Source organism: Echeneis naucrates, chromosome 18 (genome assembly GCF_900963305.1).
Source record: "Echeneis naucrates chromosome 18, fEcheNa1.1, whole genome shotgun sequence".
Lineage (NCBI taxonomy): Eukaryota > Metazoa > Chordata > Actinopteri > Carangiformes > Echeneidae > Echeneis > Echeneis naucrates.
Window position 1 is genome coordinate 11,724,820 of NC_042528.1, and position 18,271 is coordinate 11,743,090.

An 18,271-nucleotide genomic window follows, 5' to 3' on the forward strand; every position below is an offset into this window, starting at 1 on the left:
ACACACACACACTTCACTCTTTGCATTTATTACTTTCCTCGCTAAGTACCTACTAAGACTATGTTAGTGTGAAGTTATTGATGGAAACAACTGCATTATAATGTACGGCATTTAATCTCTTTGCATTAAACTCACCATGTTAGTGAAGGAAGGAGTGATAAATTGAGCAGCAGGAAGCAAAATGAAAGGAGGTAAAAAGGGGGACAAGAAGTGAGAGAAATGGGACAAGAGGTAGGGGGAACAGATAATTGACAAAACTGGCTGAAAGGGAAGCTGATGGGATGTTGAAAATAATGATGGAAAATGAGGAAGAAGGGAGGAAAGAAAATAGGACATATTGGATGGAGAGAGGAAGGAGTAAAGGGTAAAAAAGAAATAATGGAAAATGGATGTTGGCAGGGGGGTGGGAGAAAGGACAAAATGAAGGATGGATGAATGATTGTTTGAGAACAAGGGAAGGACTAGCAGAGAGGGAGATAGGGGAGGAATCAGAGGACCAAGAATAAATGAGCAGGACAAGGAAAAGGGATTAATGAAAGGGAGGAGAGAAGGAGTCTGCAGAGGAAGTATGGAGCGAAAAGGAGGCATTGGTGGGTGTATTATCCTTCAGCTGCCACTAGAGGGGGGGGGGGGCATCCTCTCCACAGCTCACCCTAATCAGTAGCCATTAATTGGATGATAAAATGGATCCTTCATAGGATTAAGTCCGTGCAAGTGGCTGAGAGGTAGGAAAGGGGAGGATTTTACAGGATTTGTGGAGCAGATTGCAGATGCAGCAGTGGGAGGAGAACACAGACACACAGGATTGATTCATCTCACTAAGGACTACTGCCCTCCACTTCTTCCCTTGTCCCCACAGTACACCCCTTTCTCTTCTCTTTTCTCTCCATCATTTCCTCTCCTTTCTATGCTACCTGTCTCTCCCCTCCTCTTAATTCAGTGATTGCTGCACGCTGCCCATGCCATCTCCGAAATTGAGTGTGTGCTGCACTGTAATTTGTTGCACTGCCTCTCCGGGCGGCAGAGTGGCATCTAGCTAATCTTAAGTGCAGTGTGAATGCATGCATGTAATTAGTCACTGAGAAAATGCTGCAATTCAGTTTTCTTAGTGTTTAGAACAGACTGCTGCCATTTCCAGTTGAAAGATCTGTGAAAATGTGACATGTGGGTTTCAAGTCACAAAAAAATCTATCAGGATATAGATAATGATAATGTCTCCACTTTTTAGAATTTATAGACCCCTTGTAGGTCTAATTAAGACATCACTGTAACTAAGAATAGGCAGCATTGCCTGTGATTATAGATTTAACTACAATAAAAAGTAAACTGCTTGGTTTCCTATATGTCTCTTTTTGCGTCAGCTCTCACCCAGATGAACAACGAGCTGCAGATGCAGCATATAAATGACACTGAGTCATATGTTATATTGCAGCCACGTACTCTCCCATGTTCAATCTGCTGGCCCCTCAGTATATTCCTCCATCCAAGTGCCATTCATCATTCACTCCTGACCTCTTCCCTCTACCTGCTTTTCTTCCCCTGTTCACTTCTTATTTTCAACTGAGTCTGTTCTTATACAATATGCACACACACATACACACACATACCTCCTCATCCTGCGTTATTATTGCGCAGGCAGGCGTGGGTAGAGAGACCCCTGGGGAGTGGAAGTAGGTACTGCAGGAAGGAGAGGTGGTCTGTTTTAGATCACTGCAGCAGCACAGAACAATGTGGGTAGCAAAATCAACAAATACTAGTTAAGATGCAAGACTTTTACGCTGACCCGCCCACCTCTGCAGATAATTTCACCAACGATTGTCAGCCCCATCATGCTTTCATGCCACGAAACCACTAAAACAGACTCAAAGTCGAGCTGAGACTTTCAAGATAATAGTCACCCGTGATTTTAGGGTGAGATCACAGCTACTGTTCATTTTCTACAAAATTTTCTACTCCCTTTGACTTGTGGTTATACCCAAATTATGGGAACTTGGTCTGATAAGAAGATCTTTTTGGTGTGTTTTCTGACTGTTATGATGCTTTGGAGGAGCAAAAACTCAGTGCCGTATGACTATAAGTTGAACTTTCACACCTTGTATGAAGCAAATAAGACATTTTTGATTCAATTTCTCAGTCACAGGTTGTAAATTATATATTTCCCTGTAAATTATACTGATTAAAAAAAATGATTTCCATCTTTCTGGGAACCCTGCGGAACCCTTTTTTCAAGTACGTCTTGGGATTCCCTGACCCCATTTTTATTTGGAAACACTGTGTCGGCATAACAGTGATTTTCAGCCCAAAATGATAAAGTCTCTCCTAATTAAGCCTGTGACATTGCCGCTGCTTAAGACCTCGTCAGAGCCCTAGCCTGGCCACCATCAGCCCTCATCTCCCCTGTTTTCAGCTCCATCTACAATGACAATGTGTGCAGCGTGACCCCGAGGTTGACTAAAGTGAAGCAAGGGATATTAAGTTTTCACAGTGGCGATGGAACATTTTTGACATGCTGATGAAGTGATGCTAATTGCCAAGTGCCACTGAGAAGTGCTCAATTAATACATAAGTGGGGGGAAAACAACAGAGCGGAACTGTCTGCTGACAGATTCACAAAATCCATTTCATTCAAGCTGACATGGAGAGGTCCAGACTGTAAGTGACATGATGTTTCAGGAGCAGAATACTGTCCTGTTGTCAGATTTTGGGAGGTGGTGATTTGCTGATGCATGACTCTGTGAGCGCAATGGGAACTGAAATTCCTTCCTTGAAACAACCATGACGATGTACTGTGTGATTATCTCCCGGTCATGTGAATTAACACTGATGTGCATTTTTCTGTGTCATTTATTTACACTGTAGTAATTCTGCTGTTCAATGATTGCTGGTTCTGTGTGATTCTAGCCTAATTTGCTTCATTACTGCTAATGAGTTTCCAAATGTAATGGCTTTGCAGATGTCTACCCTAAGTTAGCACTTACTACAAATGTAATCGTACTATATCTAAATAATTCATAAATCTGTTTAACTTGTCAGTACATTTAAAAATCATTAAACTCAAGGTAACTAGAATACTGTTAACTTGTCTAACCAAACAAACCAGCCCAAAAACACATCCTCAAGTTCTTCCTGTCCTAACTAAAGCTGATTTAAAGTACATAACTTGCTAAACATTTGCTATGTTGCCCTTCTAACCTCTAACCTTTCAACTTCCAGATTTTCTTTGTAACTTCTCCTAATTTGTCTTCTCCAAATTTCTTAAAGGGAACTTTGATAATGAGCGCCTGGCTATTGCTAGACAAAGAATCCCATACCGACTCGGTCGGGTAGTTGACGAGTGGCTACTCGACAAAGGTAATAAAATACATTTAACTCCACTAATGATCTAACCGTCTAACCTACCGTTAACCTCCACTCTGGAGGAGGTGCAGTGCCACGCAACAAGGGTGGATGTGATTTGGCTCTTTAACAGAACTGTAAGTCACCTGTAATCCACTACAGACAATATGCATTAAAGTGATTGGATGATAGATTTGGTTCAATCATTGGTGTCTGAAAACCAACCTGGAAAGATGATATTTTTTATGAAGTATTTTGTGCACACCAGTTGAAGCTATTGACTGTGCTATAATTGGTATAAAATTAAATGGCGGCACAGTGTTGAGTAATAACAGGCATTGGTGTGTAGATACCCAGGGGACCATATCCAAAGCACCTTAGACTGGGGCTGCATCTCTTCAGAGAATTAATCCCCAAATAACCCGACATAACCCCCTAATAACCTGATCACATGTAAATAGCCTATTGATTCCATTTGCTTCTTTCCTGTGTCTTTTGTTGGCTGAATGTGAACTTGCATTGATTATATTTATTCCTTCATGAAAGAGAAAAAAAAACCTCTGATATTTATTATTGGATTTTTGAGAAAAAAAAATCCCCCATGAAAGTCACTAAAAGTTAAAGGGACTGTGGAAATGTTTGTTCTGTGATCAGCCTGCATTCATTGCAGCGTGTGGGTGCTGTTTTCTGCCCAACGCCATGCATAACTAGTGCCATAAATGTCAAATGTGGTCCCATCAAAAGTGATGACTCTTTAACCCTTTGAGTGTCAAATGTGCCAACTCTTATGTCTTTGTCATGTGTCGTGTGTTTGTGCTGCTGAAGGTGGTTGATTCTTTAGGAAAAAAATAAATAAATAATGAGAGGGAGAATTAAGAGACATGAAAAAGAAGAAAAAGAAGCTAAATGGAGCTGAATCTTAAAATAGTTTCTGTCGCAGCAAAAACAAAAATCATTTCTCGTGCATTTGTAGTTTATGATTAAAAAAAAAAAAAGTAGTCATTATTATAAATCTATAATAACATTTTGATAAAGATTGTCAAAATGTCCAAAAGTGTGAGATTTTATTAGAAGTTTTTGCATACGGAACATTTAATGAATTAAAGCACTAGTTGTCTTAAGAGGACTCTGGGAGCTAAATGAAGTATTTATATAGCAGACTAAATAGATAAATTGTACACAGCATTATTTGATGAAAACAAAACAATGCTCATTTATCTGTAGACTGTTTTTTTTTTTTTCCTCTGGTGTGTGTCATGGAGTTCACACCTGCTCAAGAGTAGTCCGGACACAAATTAGGATTTAAAAAAACTGGCAGATGAAAGTTGAATGACAAACTGGATCAATAAAAAATGACTTAGCCTCTTATTGAATAATTTGTGCATGTTATGAAACTCTAAAGAGAGTGATCTTGAAACTGAATGTATTATTCTCTTTCTTCTGTAGCATGAAATGAGATGTATCCAGTAGTTTGCATGAGAGCGTTGGAAGAAAGTAAGAAGAAAAAATAAACAAATAATCTCCATCAAAACTCAAGTGAGGGCTCTGATGAGGGCATGTTTCTAGAAGAAGGCGTAGGGACGCTGATTTGTTGATTTGTTTGAATTCTTTTAAAAAGAAAAAAATAGTCACACACATGTCATAGGCAGAAGAGGCAAAGTGATACTGGTAAAACAAACAAAAGCAAAAAACCATTTCCGAGACAACATGCAGGATGCATTAGTCTAGATGATGAGGGGGATTAGAGGACATTTCTGATCTCAAAGGGTTAAAGCTGTTTTTTTTTTTTTGCTTTGATGAGGATGCAGCTAGAGCTTCCAGCTGAGAACCTTGTAAACAGAATCTAACCACCTAACAGCAAATCAAACTCCACCCGAACTAACTGCTGAGGGCTGCTCTCACCCCCCCCCCCTCCACCGCTGGACTTAAACTGAAACTATTCGGTATATGTCCCAGTTTTGCCCCGCTGGTCACAAATTCAGAGAGCCCTCAGTTATAACCTTGTTATAAATTACATCTAACATTTGAATGCAATTGGACCTGGATGTCAGTATTTGGAAGAACTTGGACAGGTTGCGGTGTTCACTCCGGACAAAAAAAAAAAACAAAAAAAACAAAATAACAACCACTAAATAAAAGGCTAAATAAATTAATAAAACTTTTACTAAATGGAAAAAGGCCTCAAAGTGGCAACAATTCCCTTGTTTCCAATCTCATGCAATGCAAAACTCAGAGGGTTAAAACTGCAAATAATAATGAATACCAAATTCAAAAACAATGTTACCTGCTCTGGATCATTTCAACCAAATGCATCTGAAGAAAGGTCCCTTTAACATTTATTGTTTTCACCACTCAGGAAACGTTCTTCATGTGTTCTTGCTGTGTAATGTAATGTTATGTGTGTTTGATGGGTGAGTGATATGAAACCATTTGAATGAGACGATCCGCTGTCGTCAGTCTATATATAAATGGTAACGGCTGTTACTGAAATGGGGCTTCAGTCTCTAAATATTGTCCTAGGTAAAGATGGACAACATGATGGTGCTCAAAATTTCTCACTTACCCTGCAACACAGGTCATGAACCCCTAACCTCCATGTTACTGAGTGTGGCCTAAACAAAAAAAAAAAAAAAATCAGATACACTTGCTGATGCTTTCTGTCAGGCTTATTAATGTTTCATTTCCAATAAGTTTTTTATGATATATGATATATGATCTTTTGTGATTGGGCTGGGTTGATGTGTTGTAAATCACCAGAGCAAACTGGTGGCACCCCTCTTCTGGGTGCCTTGGCTTCATTTTTTTTGCACAGTGGGAGAAAGTGAAAACCTTTGGTTTGCGTTTATACAGTTATTGGGCTCTAATCTTTGGTGACCTTATTGTGTGAGTGCCTCAAAGGGTTGACCCAGGTTGGGTTGATCAGAGAGCATGAAAAAATCAGCCCCAGGGGTCTCCTCACCAAGTCCTTTTAATGTTCCATCTAGAAAGTCATTCATCTCGAGCCTCATGGAATTTTTGTTCACATGTGGATTAAAGAAAGCGTTAATTGCTTAAAATCACACCCGTTTCGCTCATGCCAGGGTATCAGTCAGTGTCCTGAAGGAGAGCTATGCTGTGGTACTGCACTGTGTCACTGCATTTTATTCTGAAGCCTTTATCACATCTCCCCTACTGCATGTGAGGCAGATCAGACCGAGCATCTCCGGCCATCTCTCTGCCTGCTGACTAAATCCAAAGTGGCAGCTATTCCAGGGACCCAATGGAGGAGAAAAATTAGAGTCCCAAAAGTTTTCGGCACTTCTATCAGAGCCAAAACTTACCCTGATGAGTCTCTTTTGCGTTCTCCCTCCTCCTCTGATGGATCTGTCATCCCATGTTTTCACCAAAATACTTGGCAACCATGTGCCTACGTCTTTTTTTTTTTTTTTTTTTCCTTTTTTGGAAACAGCAATAATATTGCAGCTACCAAGTCATCAAGAGCTGCACAAGAAAATAAAGATTACAAAAAACCCCAGCAAGAATCAGTTTCCCTTTGCTGTTCCTGATGAGCAGATGAGCAAAGGAGGAGGCAAATAGAGTTCTCTCAATAACCAGAGCTTCCAACTGTTTCTGGCAAAGAGTCTATCCCTCAGAAGCCCCCAACAGCAGGATGATCAAGCTCTAAGTTGAGCCACATGAGTTGTAGCATGGATGGATATCGGGACACCAGCTCTCTGTGGCTTAAAAATGTGAGGAACAAGGTTTAATGTTCAGTATTTAATGGCCTGGCATGAGGTCCCACATTCCCTAATCGAAACCAATCAAGTCCTCCCCCTTGGTGTGGATCCAGAGCTTGGATCAACATCTCTCGACCAGGCACTGGTCCAGACCTCCTTCCCATGATTGCAGCTTCATTTATGAGATTTTCTCACATCAGGCAGCAGTCAGCAGAGAGCAAATCCGTCTGAGTTTTTCTTTCTTCAGTGCCCCCGTGATGAGCTTGGTGTCCTGCTGAGCGACTACCTTGTTTTCTCATTTGAGCTCTCTGCTCTATTATATTCGAGGGACTCGGGGGGGGGGGGGAGAGAATGCTATCAATGTGTTAACGTGCTTGCTCATGAGTAGAAAAGTGTCTGTGAAGAAGTGGCTCTGTCTCTGGAAAGAAGCTATACTTTGTTGTTATTTCATGGTCCCCTACCATGAAATGGCCTAAAAACAGCACAGTCACAGCTGGAGTGAATAAAAAGAAAGAAGATTGCGCCCAGCCAGTGGGGCTACTATGCCTTTCCCTGCCTCTCCTGTGACAGTGCGGCTAGTTCAAGATTCACATGCAGATATAGGCTCAGCGATAACGGCACATCTGATTAAAAGCAACCCACTGTCTCCAAAGTCCTGCAGATTTTTTTGCCACAGCCTCAGCAACAACAGCTGCCTTTAAGGCCTTTAAGGACCTCGGGACTCCATGCTGCCGAGGAAATCTTTCAGTCTGGCTTCATGCTGCATTTGGCCCCTCATCTCCATTGCCAGACTCAATTAATTCATCGTGTTCTACTCAAACCGGCACAACTTCTTAGGAGTAAAAAGGCAAAATGTCCTTAATTACCAAAGAGAGCCTTGTGCTGAGGAGATAACTTGGGAACACTTCATAATCGACTTTGTCAGCATCCCACCCCACCCCCATTGTGCTCTAGTCTTCTTCGACTTTCTCCTTTTTTTTTTTTTTTTCTTCAGAAGGAAAAATGGAAATAGGCTGAGGTCTTGTTTGTTGAGTCAAATGAAGGATTTGTGAATACAAACCTATAAAGGCTTGGCATGCAAACAGACAAGCTTTCTTTTCTACACGTCACAAAGTATTGTATTGGCAGAGGTGAATCCTAGGCCGTTCCTCCCACCCTGCAACTTAGCTAAGAGAAAGCATTTCAGATCGAAACTTTTTGCAACCATATGGCATCCCTCCTCTCTGTGAGATAACAGGAATGGAGAGAGTGCATAATGATGACGGTGCACTGAAAAAGAAACTGCTCTCCCTCAGCTGAAGTCATCCAGGGGAGGGGCTGAGCCTGATGGGAGAATGATATCAAACTATCATCCCCTCCAACTACAATCTGGGGGGTGAAACAGCAATACAGCCATTATTTCATAGCCTCCAACAAGCAATCTGTGCATTAGCGAGTCGAGCGTGGCCCAGGCCCAGCCCTCTCCATGGCCTGGCTTAGCTCAGCTCAGCCAGTAATCACCAACCACAGTTCATCTGAGACAAGCCATTTCACTCCACTTAGAAAAAGAAGTCAAGGAGGACGGTGTATCAATGCAAAGCAGTAGCAGGGAGCTTGCCAGTAGTCCTGTTAGAGCAACAACTTTCAGCATAGTTCACTTTTGGTTTAAGAAGTCCTTATTTAATACTGACATCAGACAAAAGTGATGCAACCTGTACCCAACTGATAAAAGCTTTCAAAACTATGGTTGGGTCGGCCATGAGAAAACTCCTCAGGCACACAGGAAGTCATGCCTTTTCTCATTTCCAACAACAGCTGAATACATACAGTTAATGTTAATGTGGCCTGTTAGAGCCATCATAACTGAACAGACAGAAACAAGAGGGCCATCTACAGGAGCGCAGAACCAAAACGGTTTTAAGTCTGATCACATTTTCTTATTTCTGTCTATTTTACATTGGCCTCACCAACATAACTGCAGGATGTGGGAATATGGCAACATCATCGCAAAGTCTGACAGATACTGTTACATACTCAGACAGTCTGTAAACAATCCAATAGTCTAGACAGATTATTTTAATTATTTTTAAGTAAAACCATAAGTGAGAATATCTGAGCTGGAAGTGGTAATTTTGTGTTAGAGTGAAGAACAAATAGAAGTGACTAAATTGGTTAAATTGCCTCTGCCATGGCGCTTTGGGAAGCAGTTCACTCCAGTGCACCTTCACCTCTATACTAGAAAACGTGTGTGCATTGAGATGCATTCTGCTATAGACTGCCATCTTTCACCTTTGTTATCACTTTGAGAAACTGCAGCTTTGACTACCCCTGGGGGTCAGACATCTTTTAAATGGTGGATTTATTCTTTGCAACCATCATCCCCACTTTTTGCAGGGACACAATGAGCACGATTAAGATTCTGTGCTCATGACTTTTCCTTAGAACAAATCTATTTGACAGTAGTTTTGACAGCGCATCTAGCTGAGCACATAATATCCTTTCCAGCACTGGGTAAAAATATATAGCCACTCGGTCAATATGACTATCTTTTGGGGTAAGACAACAGGGATGCAGTCACGCATACTGCAGGATGCCGTGGCCGCAGTCTTAGGCAGACATGTTAAAACCCTGTCATTACCACGAGATTAACCGTGTGATTAAGTGGCTGGACTTGAAAATATGGGGTGAGCAGTCAGAATCAGTTGACCAAGGGTTCAATAATATCTTTTTTTTACTATTCATGGCACCACCTCACTTCTCTTCCTTTCTGTTTCTTACCATCTTACTTGTCTGTTCGATTCTATGTCAGCCTCTTTTCCTTTAATTGCAGAATCCCTCCTTCTTCTCATCAAACCTGTCACGCACGCCCTGTGTCCCTTCATGTCTCTTTGACAATCTCGCCTCATGCAATCACACGCTTCCTTTGCTTTGTCTATTGTCTGTCTCTCACACATTCTCAGTATTCTTTTTTTTTAAATAACAGATTTTGTTTTGAGAGAACTTTTGTTTGGAGTCAGTGACAGACCAGTATGAGCTGTCCAGCATGAGGGAGTCATCACCAGGAATAGTAGGTGCTCCTCCCTGCCTCCCCACAGCTGCACAAGGTAATGTGACAGACGTGCCACATGCCTTCGCACAATAATTTGGCCAGGAAATCGTGGTCAGAGCTCTTCTCATTCTTCTGTGATGCCTGCTAGGCCATCAGCGACTAAGCCCACCAGGAGCTCCAACCAAAGGCTACTGTGATTGCAGATGATAATGCCTTCAGAAATAGCCACGGCACGCCTTCTTTCACCAAGATGCCCTATTTAAGCAGCAAACAGAAGACAACTACCAACCAGTGTACTAGATTTTCTACACTGTAGGACAGGAGCAGAGGCTTGGCACTGTGAAGCGCAAGGAAAAATATATACAATCCTGACCAACCTCTACTTAGCCGATTAACATGACTCTGTAAGTAATATATGACTCCTTAGCTCTTCCCAGGCTGTCCCTCTGCACTTTATGTTTCTTCTCTCTCTGTTTCCAGAGAGTTTCTTTGCATACCCTTCCTTTTTTTTAATTCATCTTTTTTTCTATATGAACTGGAACAACTTTGTCCATCTTCAAATTTTTAGTCCAGATCAACTCTAATTTTAGTTTATTACCTCCCATGAGCCTCACTACACTTAGTTTTCAATGGCAATCAATAATTGTTATGGACATAATAAACATGACACCCCTAAACATCCACAGATTGGTACTGTAACTGTGACCATTTTAGCATCCTGATGGTAGTGTTCAACTGAAAGCACAATCGTGTCTAAGTGTAGCTATTTGGCGCTGCTGCTGTGTGCTCTCAGGACTGGTTGAGACCTGGTATTAACATTCATCTCTGCTTTTCTTATGACACATGGTCACAGCACTTCAAATGTAGCATCAAAATGCATGTCCATTAAACCGACCCACAGTGACCTCACCCACCCGTTGGTTTCTGAGCTGCTGTTTTGATGTCTTTGTACCTTGCCTTTGAAGAACACTTGAAACTAAAGACTCAGACCATAAAGCCATACCTTGAAATAGTAGGGGTTTTGTCATTAAGACTTCAATACAATCTGATTTAGTTTTACCAATAGATCACCGACATTAAAAGCAAGTACCAGTTCTGAACAGGGCTTTAATAATTTGGCCAAATCACGCGGGTCTACTTTTCTCATTAATTCAACACAAGAAGAAAAAATACCATGAATCATGTTTAGCCTCACAGGAGAAAAATATATCAAAATGGCCCCAAGCTGCCAAATATAAAAAAATATATATATATTTAAAATAAAAATCTCATAAGGCCCAGCCGTAATTGGTAGACAAATAGACAGACAGACAGACAGACAGACAGCCAAATGGATGGATAAATAGATAGGAGGAGAGATTAAGTTTGAGTCTGTTGCGTGTCTGCAGTAGCTCAGTGGAGAAGCCTGATCATTTCAGTTGCTGCACTGCAGTTAATTAAGGCTTTGTGTACGGCTGTGAATGCCCATCATAATGAGTGGCTGGCTGGCTGCCTGCCTGCCGCCCCCCACCCATGCCAGCCCCTCATCTCCCTGCCAGGCCCCTCCCATACACAAGCCGCTGCCCATTAAATGTCTATCACCCTAAGAGCCCAGGGGAGGCAAGGCAGCAGCCACCAAATTGGTCCAATAGACTCTCATCAATGTGCAAAGCAAGTGTGCAGGGCTGTGTTCTCTACACACACACAGCTGTCAAAACACACATAAACATACAAGGGGAAAGGCGTATATAAATAAATGTTGGGCATATACACACTACTTGAAAAGGCCAACAATCACGCACATAAAGGTCATTCCACTGACATATTTCATCAGTTATTATACAGGCACACACACCCTCTTCTCTGCAGCAGCGTCACAGCCAGCTCTGTCATATTAAGTGCTGTGATTGCTTGTCATGAAGAGGCGTCTATTTCTTACCCCCTCTCGCCTCAGCACCCCACTCCATTCATGCCCGCACCCAATATCGGCTCTAAAACCACGTGTCACTTTTGATTTGACTTGGCAGACCCTGAAACAATAACTTCATCACTCCCTGTTAGAGTCTCATCCTGAACAGACAGCTACAAAAAAAAAACAAAACACTGATTTCCCCTCATCTGGTCTGGAGGGCACCTTCCTTCTTTGTTGCACAGTTTATCTGTCAGAAAAAAGGCTCATCTTTCTGCAGGCTCATCTTACTTTTACTTAACTACAGAGGACTTTTTCACCTGCTGGAGTCGCGCCTCCCTCCCTCCCCCCACCCCGCTAACAGACAAGGGATAGTCCTGCATTTGCAGAGGAACTTGAGCTGCTTCCAGATCAAGAGTCTTAAGGACTTTAGAGGAACATCCTCAGTTTCTACTAACTCCATTAACCCTTTCACTGGAAAGTTGGGGGATTGAGAGATGAAACCCTCTGGGATGATGTGTTGGTGTGTATTTCCTCTGTGTGTCCTGTTATCTATGGGTGCAGGGGGACCATGTTTTTGTTACTGTTGTTGTTTCATTGTGATATTCCGCCGGTGTTGTCAGTATTGATATATTAAGTAGTTATTCTCCCGTGTTTTCCATGCTGATGTCCACAATTTGACAATCTGTCTTCTGCATTCTCTCGATTTTTTTCGATATCACTCCCATATTGAACATGCTAAGTGCTGAGATAATAGAGTGACACTCAGCTATTATGTCAACAGTGCATATGCCAGACATTAAGTCTCATCATTATGAAGTCAAGGGTTGGGAGTTGGGTCCCTCGTGGGCCCCTGACAGGACTAATGATCTGAAAATGGGATAACATGTGTAATGACCCATCTCAATGGAATGGATTTATCTCTCCAACACTTTAACACAAAATTGTCCCAGAAAACCTATAATAAAACACGTGGCTTCCCTCCCACACGCCAACACACATATACGGCCATGAGCATTTATGGATATTTGTCTAATAGACCCTCCCATATATCATATATCAGAATGGATTTGTACATATAGACAGAAAGCGAATTATAATTTAGGAGGTGAAGTACCCTCACTGGGCATATACCCTATTCTCTCTATACCCTCCTAAGAATGAAAAATCTAAATATCCATATCCCACATATACAGGAATACACGCTCCCACCAGAACAGAAGGCTCTCTCATTTCAGAGGTCTTTTCTTCACTGAAGAGTCTATATTTCATATTAGTCGAGTATTCCTTTCGCAAACAAACAAACTCCCCCCTCCTTGCAACAATTGATTAGTCCATAAAAATGCTCTTTGCCTTCTGCCATCCTTGTCCTCTAAATAATTACCTCATTGGGTTTACTTTCAACCCACATCCTTCCAACAGCATCCTGCCATAACACCGCCTTCCCCCTGGTCACATACAAATATGACTCATCAAGGTCAAAGTGTGTATCAGTTCAAGTGGCGTGGCGGAACGTCCCTAAGGAGAAGCAGGAAGGAATTACTGGGTAGCATAAATGAAAAAGTATAAATGAAACCTCAGCTGAAAAAAAGTGGAGAAAAACTACACCTGTCACACCGCCCCCACTCCACCCCTTCACCTCAAGTCCTGGTAACACATTAGTATTGGAACCTGGATAAATGGTCGACCCTCTCCTCCCATCATCCATCAACCCATCCAGATGAATGGTAATGACCACAGTGAGGGACAACCCCTGCTGAATTAAACATTTCCTCCCAATGAAGAGCTTATTTTCTTCCTTTGGATGGCAAAACCGAGACGAAATTTTTTCCTGTTGGCAGAGGTACTTTATCACTGTGCTACACAGGTGCCTTAGAGGTCAATGACGGAGACCCAGCATTGTTCTAATGCATTCTGTCTTAGAGCAAATGAGATGCATTTTGCTGTGAACTTTTAGTGTCAGGGTCAAGCTGCAACTACCCCCGCAATCTATTTGACTGTCAGATTCAGACTGCCTTTCTGGGAGAGTGGCACGTGCCCAGCTCCATAATGGCTGCAGCTATAGCAAGCCAGGATCCAAACTCCCTAAAGTGTTACTCAGGAAATCCCAACAGTCCCTCTATGTCCCCTTTTCACAATGTGCTTGTGTATTACTTTCTGTTTTATGTGCAAACACACCAGAGACTATCACTGATTTATATTCTTTGCCTTTTCCCTCTTTTCTGTCTCTCTTACCTCCATCTCCTCTCTCGCTCGCATTTCTCCATCTTTTTCCCCGTTCCTCACATATCAGGTCGTCAGCTGACCATCTTCAACAGCCAGGCATTCATCAAAATTGGTGGCGGTGGAGAGACGGGGCGCCACTTCCAGGGCCAGATCTCAGGTCTGTACTACAATGGCCTGCAGGTGCTCAAACTGGCAGCTGAGGCCGACCCCAATGTCCAGACCCAGGGTAACCTTCGGCTGGTGGGTGACGTGCCCTCTGTGCTCACCACTGACACCACCTCCACCACCCCACTGGCCGACATGTCCACCACTATCATGGAAACAACCACCACAATGGCCACAACCACCACCCGCAAACAGCGCTCGCCCACCATGAGGGACAGTGTGACGCAGGTGAGCAACCATGACTGTACTAGCTCAGTTTCTTTTCATAACTCATAAAAGTCTTCTGTAGCTAAACAGAGGCTGTTTGAGGCGCTGAGATATTTCAGCGCAGTACGTTGAAACATTGCCAATTACTTTTAATTGCCTGACTGGAGTTCATCTAGAAATTTCTAAGTGCTGAGGACAACCTCTGAAATATTAAAAAGCATGACCACGTATTCAGATGGCCCTTGTGTATTTCAAAAGAACTCATACGTCAGCTGCAAGGTCAGCACATTGTTGTGACTGAGCCTTACAGCCTTCAGCCACATTCAGATGTTCACACAAGCCTCAGAGTCAGAACAGCTTTGTGTGACTCAACCTATTAAAACAATTGACAGTGCGATTTTGATTTCTTTTAAGAGGATGTGACTGACTAAACCCCAAATGTAATAGGAAGCTGGATATTACAGCACATGTAGACAGATTAACAAAGGCTGGAGCATAATGAAAAGGAAATCAAACACTATCAGATGATGATCCATGTATGCTGAATGGAGGCATTGCTATTGTGGTAAGCAATACTTAGCAAACAGAGGAAGAGGAACATCATCCATGTCAACAACTCCAAAAAACAAAACAAAATAATAATATATAATCATATAATAATAATAGTCAACCACTGATTACAACATCCAGTTTCTTTTTCCACAAGCTGTGTGCAGATTGTGCGTTCATGCCATTATGCCTGCGACAACCGTATATTACAGATCTGTCATCAAATGACTTTTTCCACTTCAAATTTGCAACAAATAGTCTTGTTCAAAGGTCAAGCTCTTGTTGACCTCATAAAACATGAGATTGGCCTTGTGAGTGCAGTATCGCAGGAACTCATTGAGGGAATCCCTTCAAATTTGACCAAAGGTGTGTGTGTGACCGCCTTGAGGTAGTTTTTTTTTTTTTTTTTTTCAAATTTGGCATGAATGTTCATTTGGACTGTTTTATTAGAATTAGGTAGGCAGAGATAAAATGTGAAAGACCTTGATACATTTGTGGGCTAGAACTAACAAATTAATTCATATGTTAGTTACAAAACAGTCGAGCACAAATTTCCAAGGGTAATATGATCAGGTAGTGGTCTTTTATGGGTTATAGGTCAAGGTCTGGTTCCTATTCAGTGTTACACCTTGGCCAGAAGAGGGCTTTGCGGCTCTATCTTCTGCAACAGAGGTGTATACTGCAAGACAAATTGGTCCATGCAAGTTTTTTCTCCATATCTCTGTTGGACGTACATTACATCAGCAGTTTATACCTTGTACATTGAGTAACTACTAAAAATTCAGCTCTCCAACAAACTTTGATGATGTTGCAGGAAGCACAGTGGCAAGGTGCCAATAGTCAGCATGTTTCTTTTATTCAGAACTGTTCATTAGTCCCATTCATGTCCATAGAGGCTTATCGACAATCAGACAGCAAGCTTCTGGCATTAGTCCATCCCTGACCTCTACGATCAGCAGATTCTGAATATATTTACACAGGCTCATTCTTTGTCTCTTTATCATGATTGCAAACCATAGCAGACTACAGCCTTTCAAAGGCCTATCTGACTCATTTTTGTAAAGGCAGCAGTGCCAATTAGTGTGAAGGAGAATGTGAAGTTGACGACACCATTGGGCAACTCACGCCACTTTGTGTATCACAACGGCAAATTTCAAAGAAATCTACTATAGCATCAACTATAAAGCATTGTTTAATAAAGCCTCTATCGTCTCATTGAAGCCGTGCTCTGATGCCAGCTGACAAAAACAATGATAGTGAGTGTGTTGAGAAGCACTGAGGTTGACTTTATCCAAGCCCTTGCTTTCAGCCATATTTAAAGCCGCCATGTAATTTCAAGCAGGTGCTTAAAGATTTTGGACTTAAAGGTCAGTCCAATCACCTTTACAGACAATGCTATCTTGCCAAGACGTACATTAGATGAATCGCCTGTGGTTTGATGTTTCGGCTTCTTCTTTTCAAGCATCATTTTCAATGGAACCTGACTCTAACATGTATGTAGCCATCCACTCAGTTCGATATCATATCTCTGGCCGCCAGACTTCTTGGCGGAAAAAAATTCTTATTTGTTCAGCATATAATGAGCTTTTATAGAAATAATCTGTAATATGAAATCAGCAGGCCTGTTTGATAAATTACCAGGAACTATTTAAAAATAGCCAAGGACCCAGAGCGCTGTCTGCTTCTCTGTTGTTACAAGCTGCAATGAATTGGTGACAGATGTTTATGTTCAGTCATAAAAAAGCAGTCCCATTTTTGGAGTCCTTTTTATTGCTGAAAATATATTGTTCAGCGAGTGTACACACATTTTAAGAGTTTCTGCTTCATTATTATAATGTACCTGGCTGAGCAGAGTGCATCATCACAATAGCCCAAAAGAGAATTAAGGATATGTGCTTGAGAATAAATAGACATTATCAACAACTCATTCATCCAGATACTTGTAAGAGGTAGCATTTTGATGTACACACAAATACACTATGTGCGTGATTATTTGTTTACACAAATGACAATTCAATTATTCTAGTTTTTAAATTTAGCGATTTGTTCTCTGTTAAAAAGAGGTGTTGAGGGCCTGAAGAGCTCGTTCGTATAATTAAAGCAATGAGTGGTGCAAAAGTTGGATACTTAGAACACGGTCTAGTATACATTGGCAAAATTAGGAAAAGGGTCTTGAAAGCTCAAGGATTATAAGGAGACGTTGAACAGCTGAGATGCACCAGACAGTGTAGGAAACCTTTAATATTTGTTCTTCTAAACATTCAGTCTGTTATATCTCTCTTGGGAAAAAGCCTTTTTGATGCACAGGAAAGAGTGTTGTTTGCTTTTAGATTCAAGGAAGCAAATGTAGTTTAAGATAAATGGAAGAAAATTGCATATTTAGTATGAATGATGGTGTGTATCTTAGCTGAGCACACAGCTCACGTACTGACACCCAGAAATCATACAACTCAATCAAAATCAATGATGATGATTGCAGCTATCTCAAAGCATATATCTAGCATTATTTGGCAATGTTGCTAAACACCTAAATTTCTGAAATTTAAATTTTAGGTGTGAATAAATTATTGCAATGACACCATTATTCAAATTATTATTGTGATGATTTTTTTTTTTTTTTGCAGAAAGGAGAGGCAGAGACCTTGCCAGGCCATGCATTATTTCCAAATGTAACTTCAGAGCAATGGAAATTCATACCTCTGACCAGCTATGTCTCAATAACAATAGCAGAGTCTTGAGGAAATGATAGTATTTATTCCCAATAAAAGATAAAGCTTGTTTTTTGAGAAATTAAGTTAAAATATTAAGTTACTGTAAGAACTGGTTGTTGAAACATTAACATATTTTCTCTTCAGATAATATCATGGAAAATGTATCATTATTCCATTCTTGTAGACTTTTACTGTGTTTTACTTGGGGTGTTAATATCCATATTAAGATATATATGGTGTTCTAAGTGCAAGAAAACTCTCTTTACATCTCTTTCCTCTGGCTTCACTAGGATTTTTTCTTTTGTCACAAATAGTCAGCCAGGTGCACAGAAAGACAATGTCCTTAATCTAAGTCTGGTCTACAAATCTCTGGCCAGCTCAGCTGTTTTTACAGTCAAAGTAGTGAAGCAGAGAACCTGGCAGTAGAACTATTTAAATCCCTGTA

At 41.2% G+C, this 18,271-nt stretch overlaps 1 protein-coding gene across 1 annotated transcript in view; it reads left to right on the plus strand.

The window, feature by feature from the left end:
• Positions 1 to 18,271, plus strand: part of nrxn2b (neurexin 2b) — a 586,403-nt gene that overhangs the window by 553,793 nt on the left and 14,339 nt on the right. Inside the window, exons 18-19 of the mRNA XM_029525863.1 lie at positions 3,262 to 3,351; positions 14,262 to 14,587. Of these exons, the coding sequence (XP_029381723.1) occupies positions 3,262 to 3,351; positions 14,262 to 14,587 (416 nt within the window). The remainder of the gene's footprint in view (positions 1 to 3,261; positions 3,352 to 14,261; positions 14,588 to 18,271) is intronic.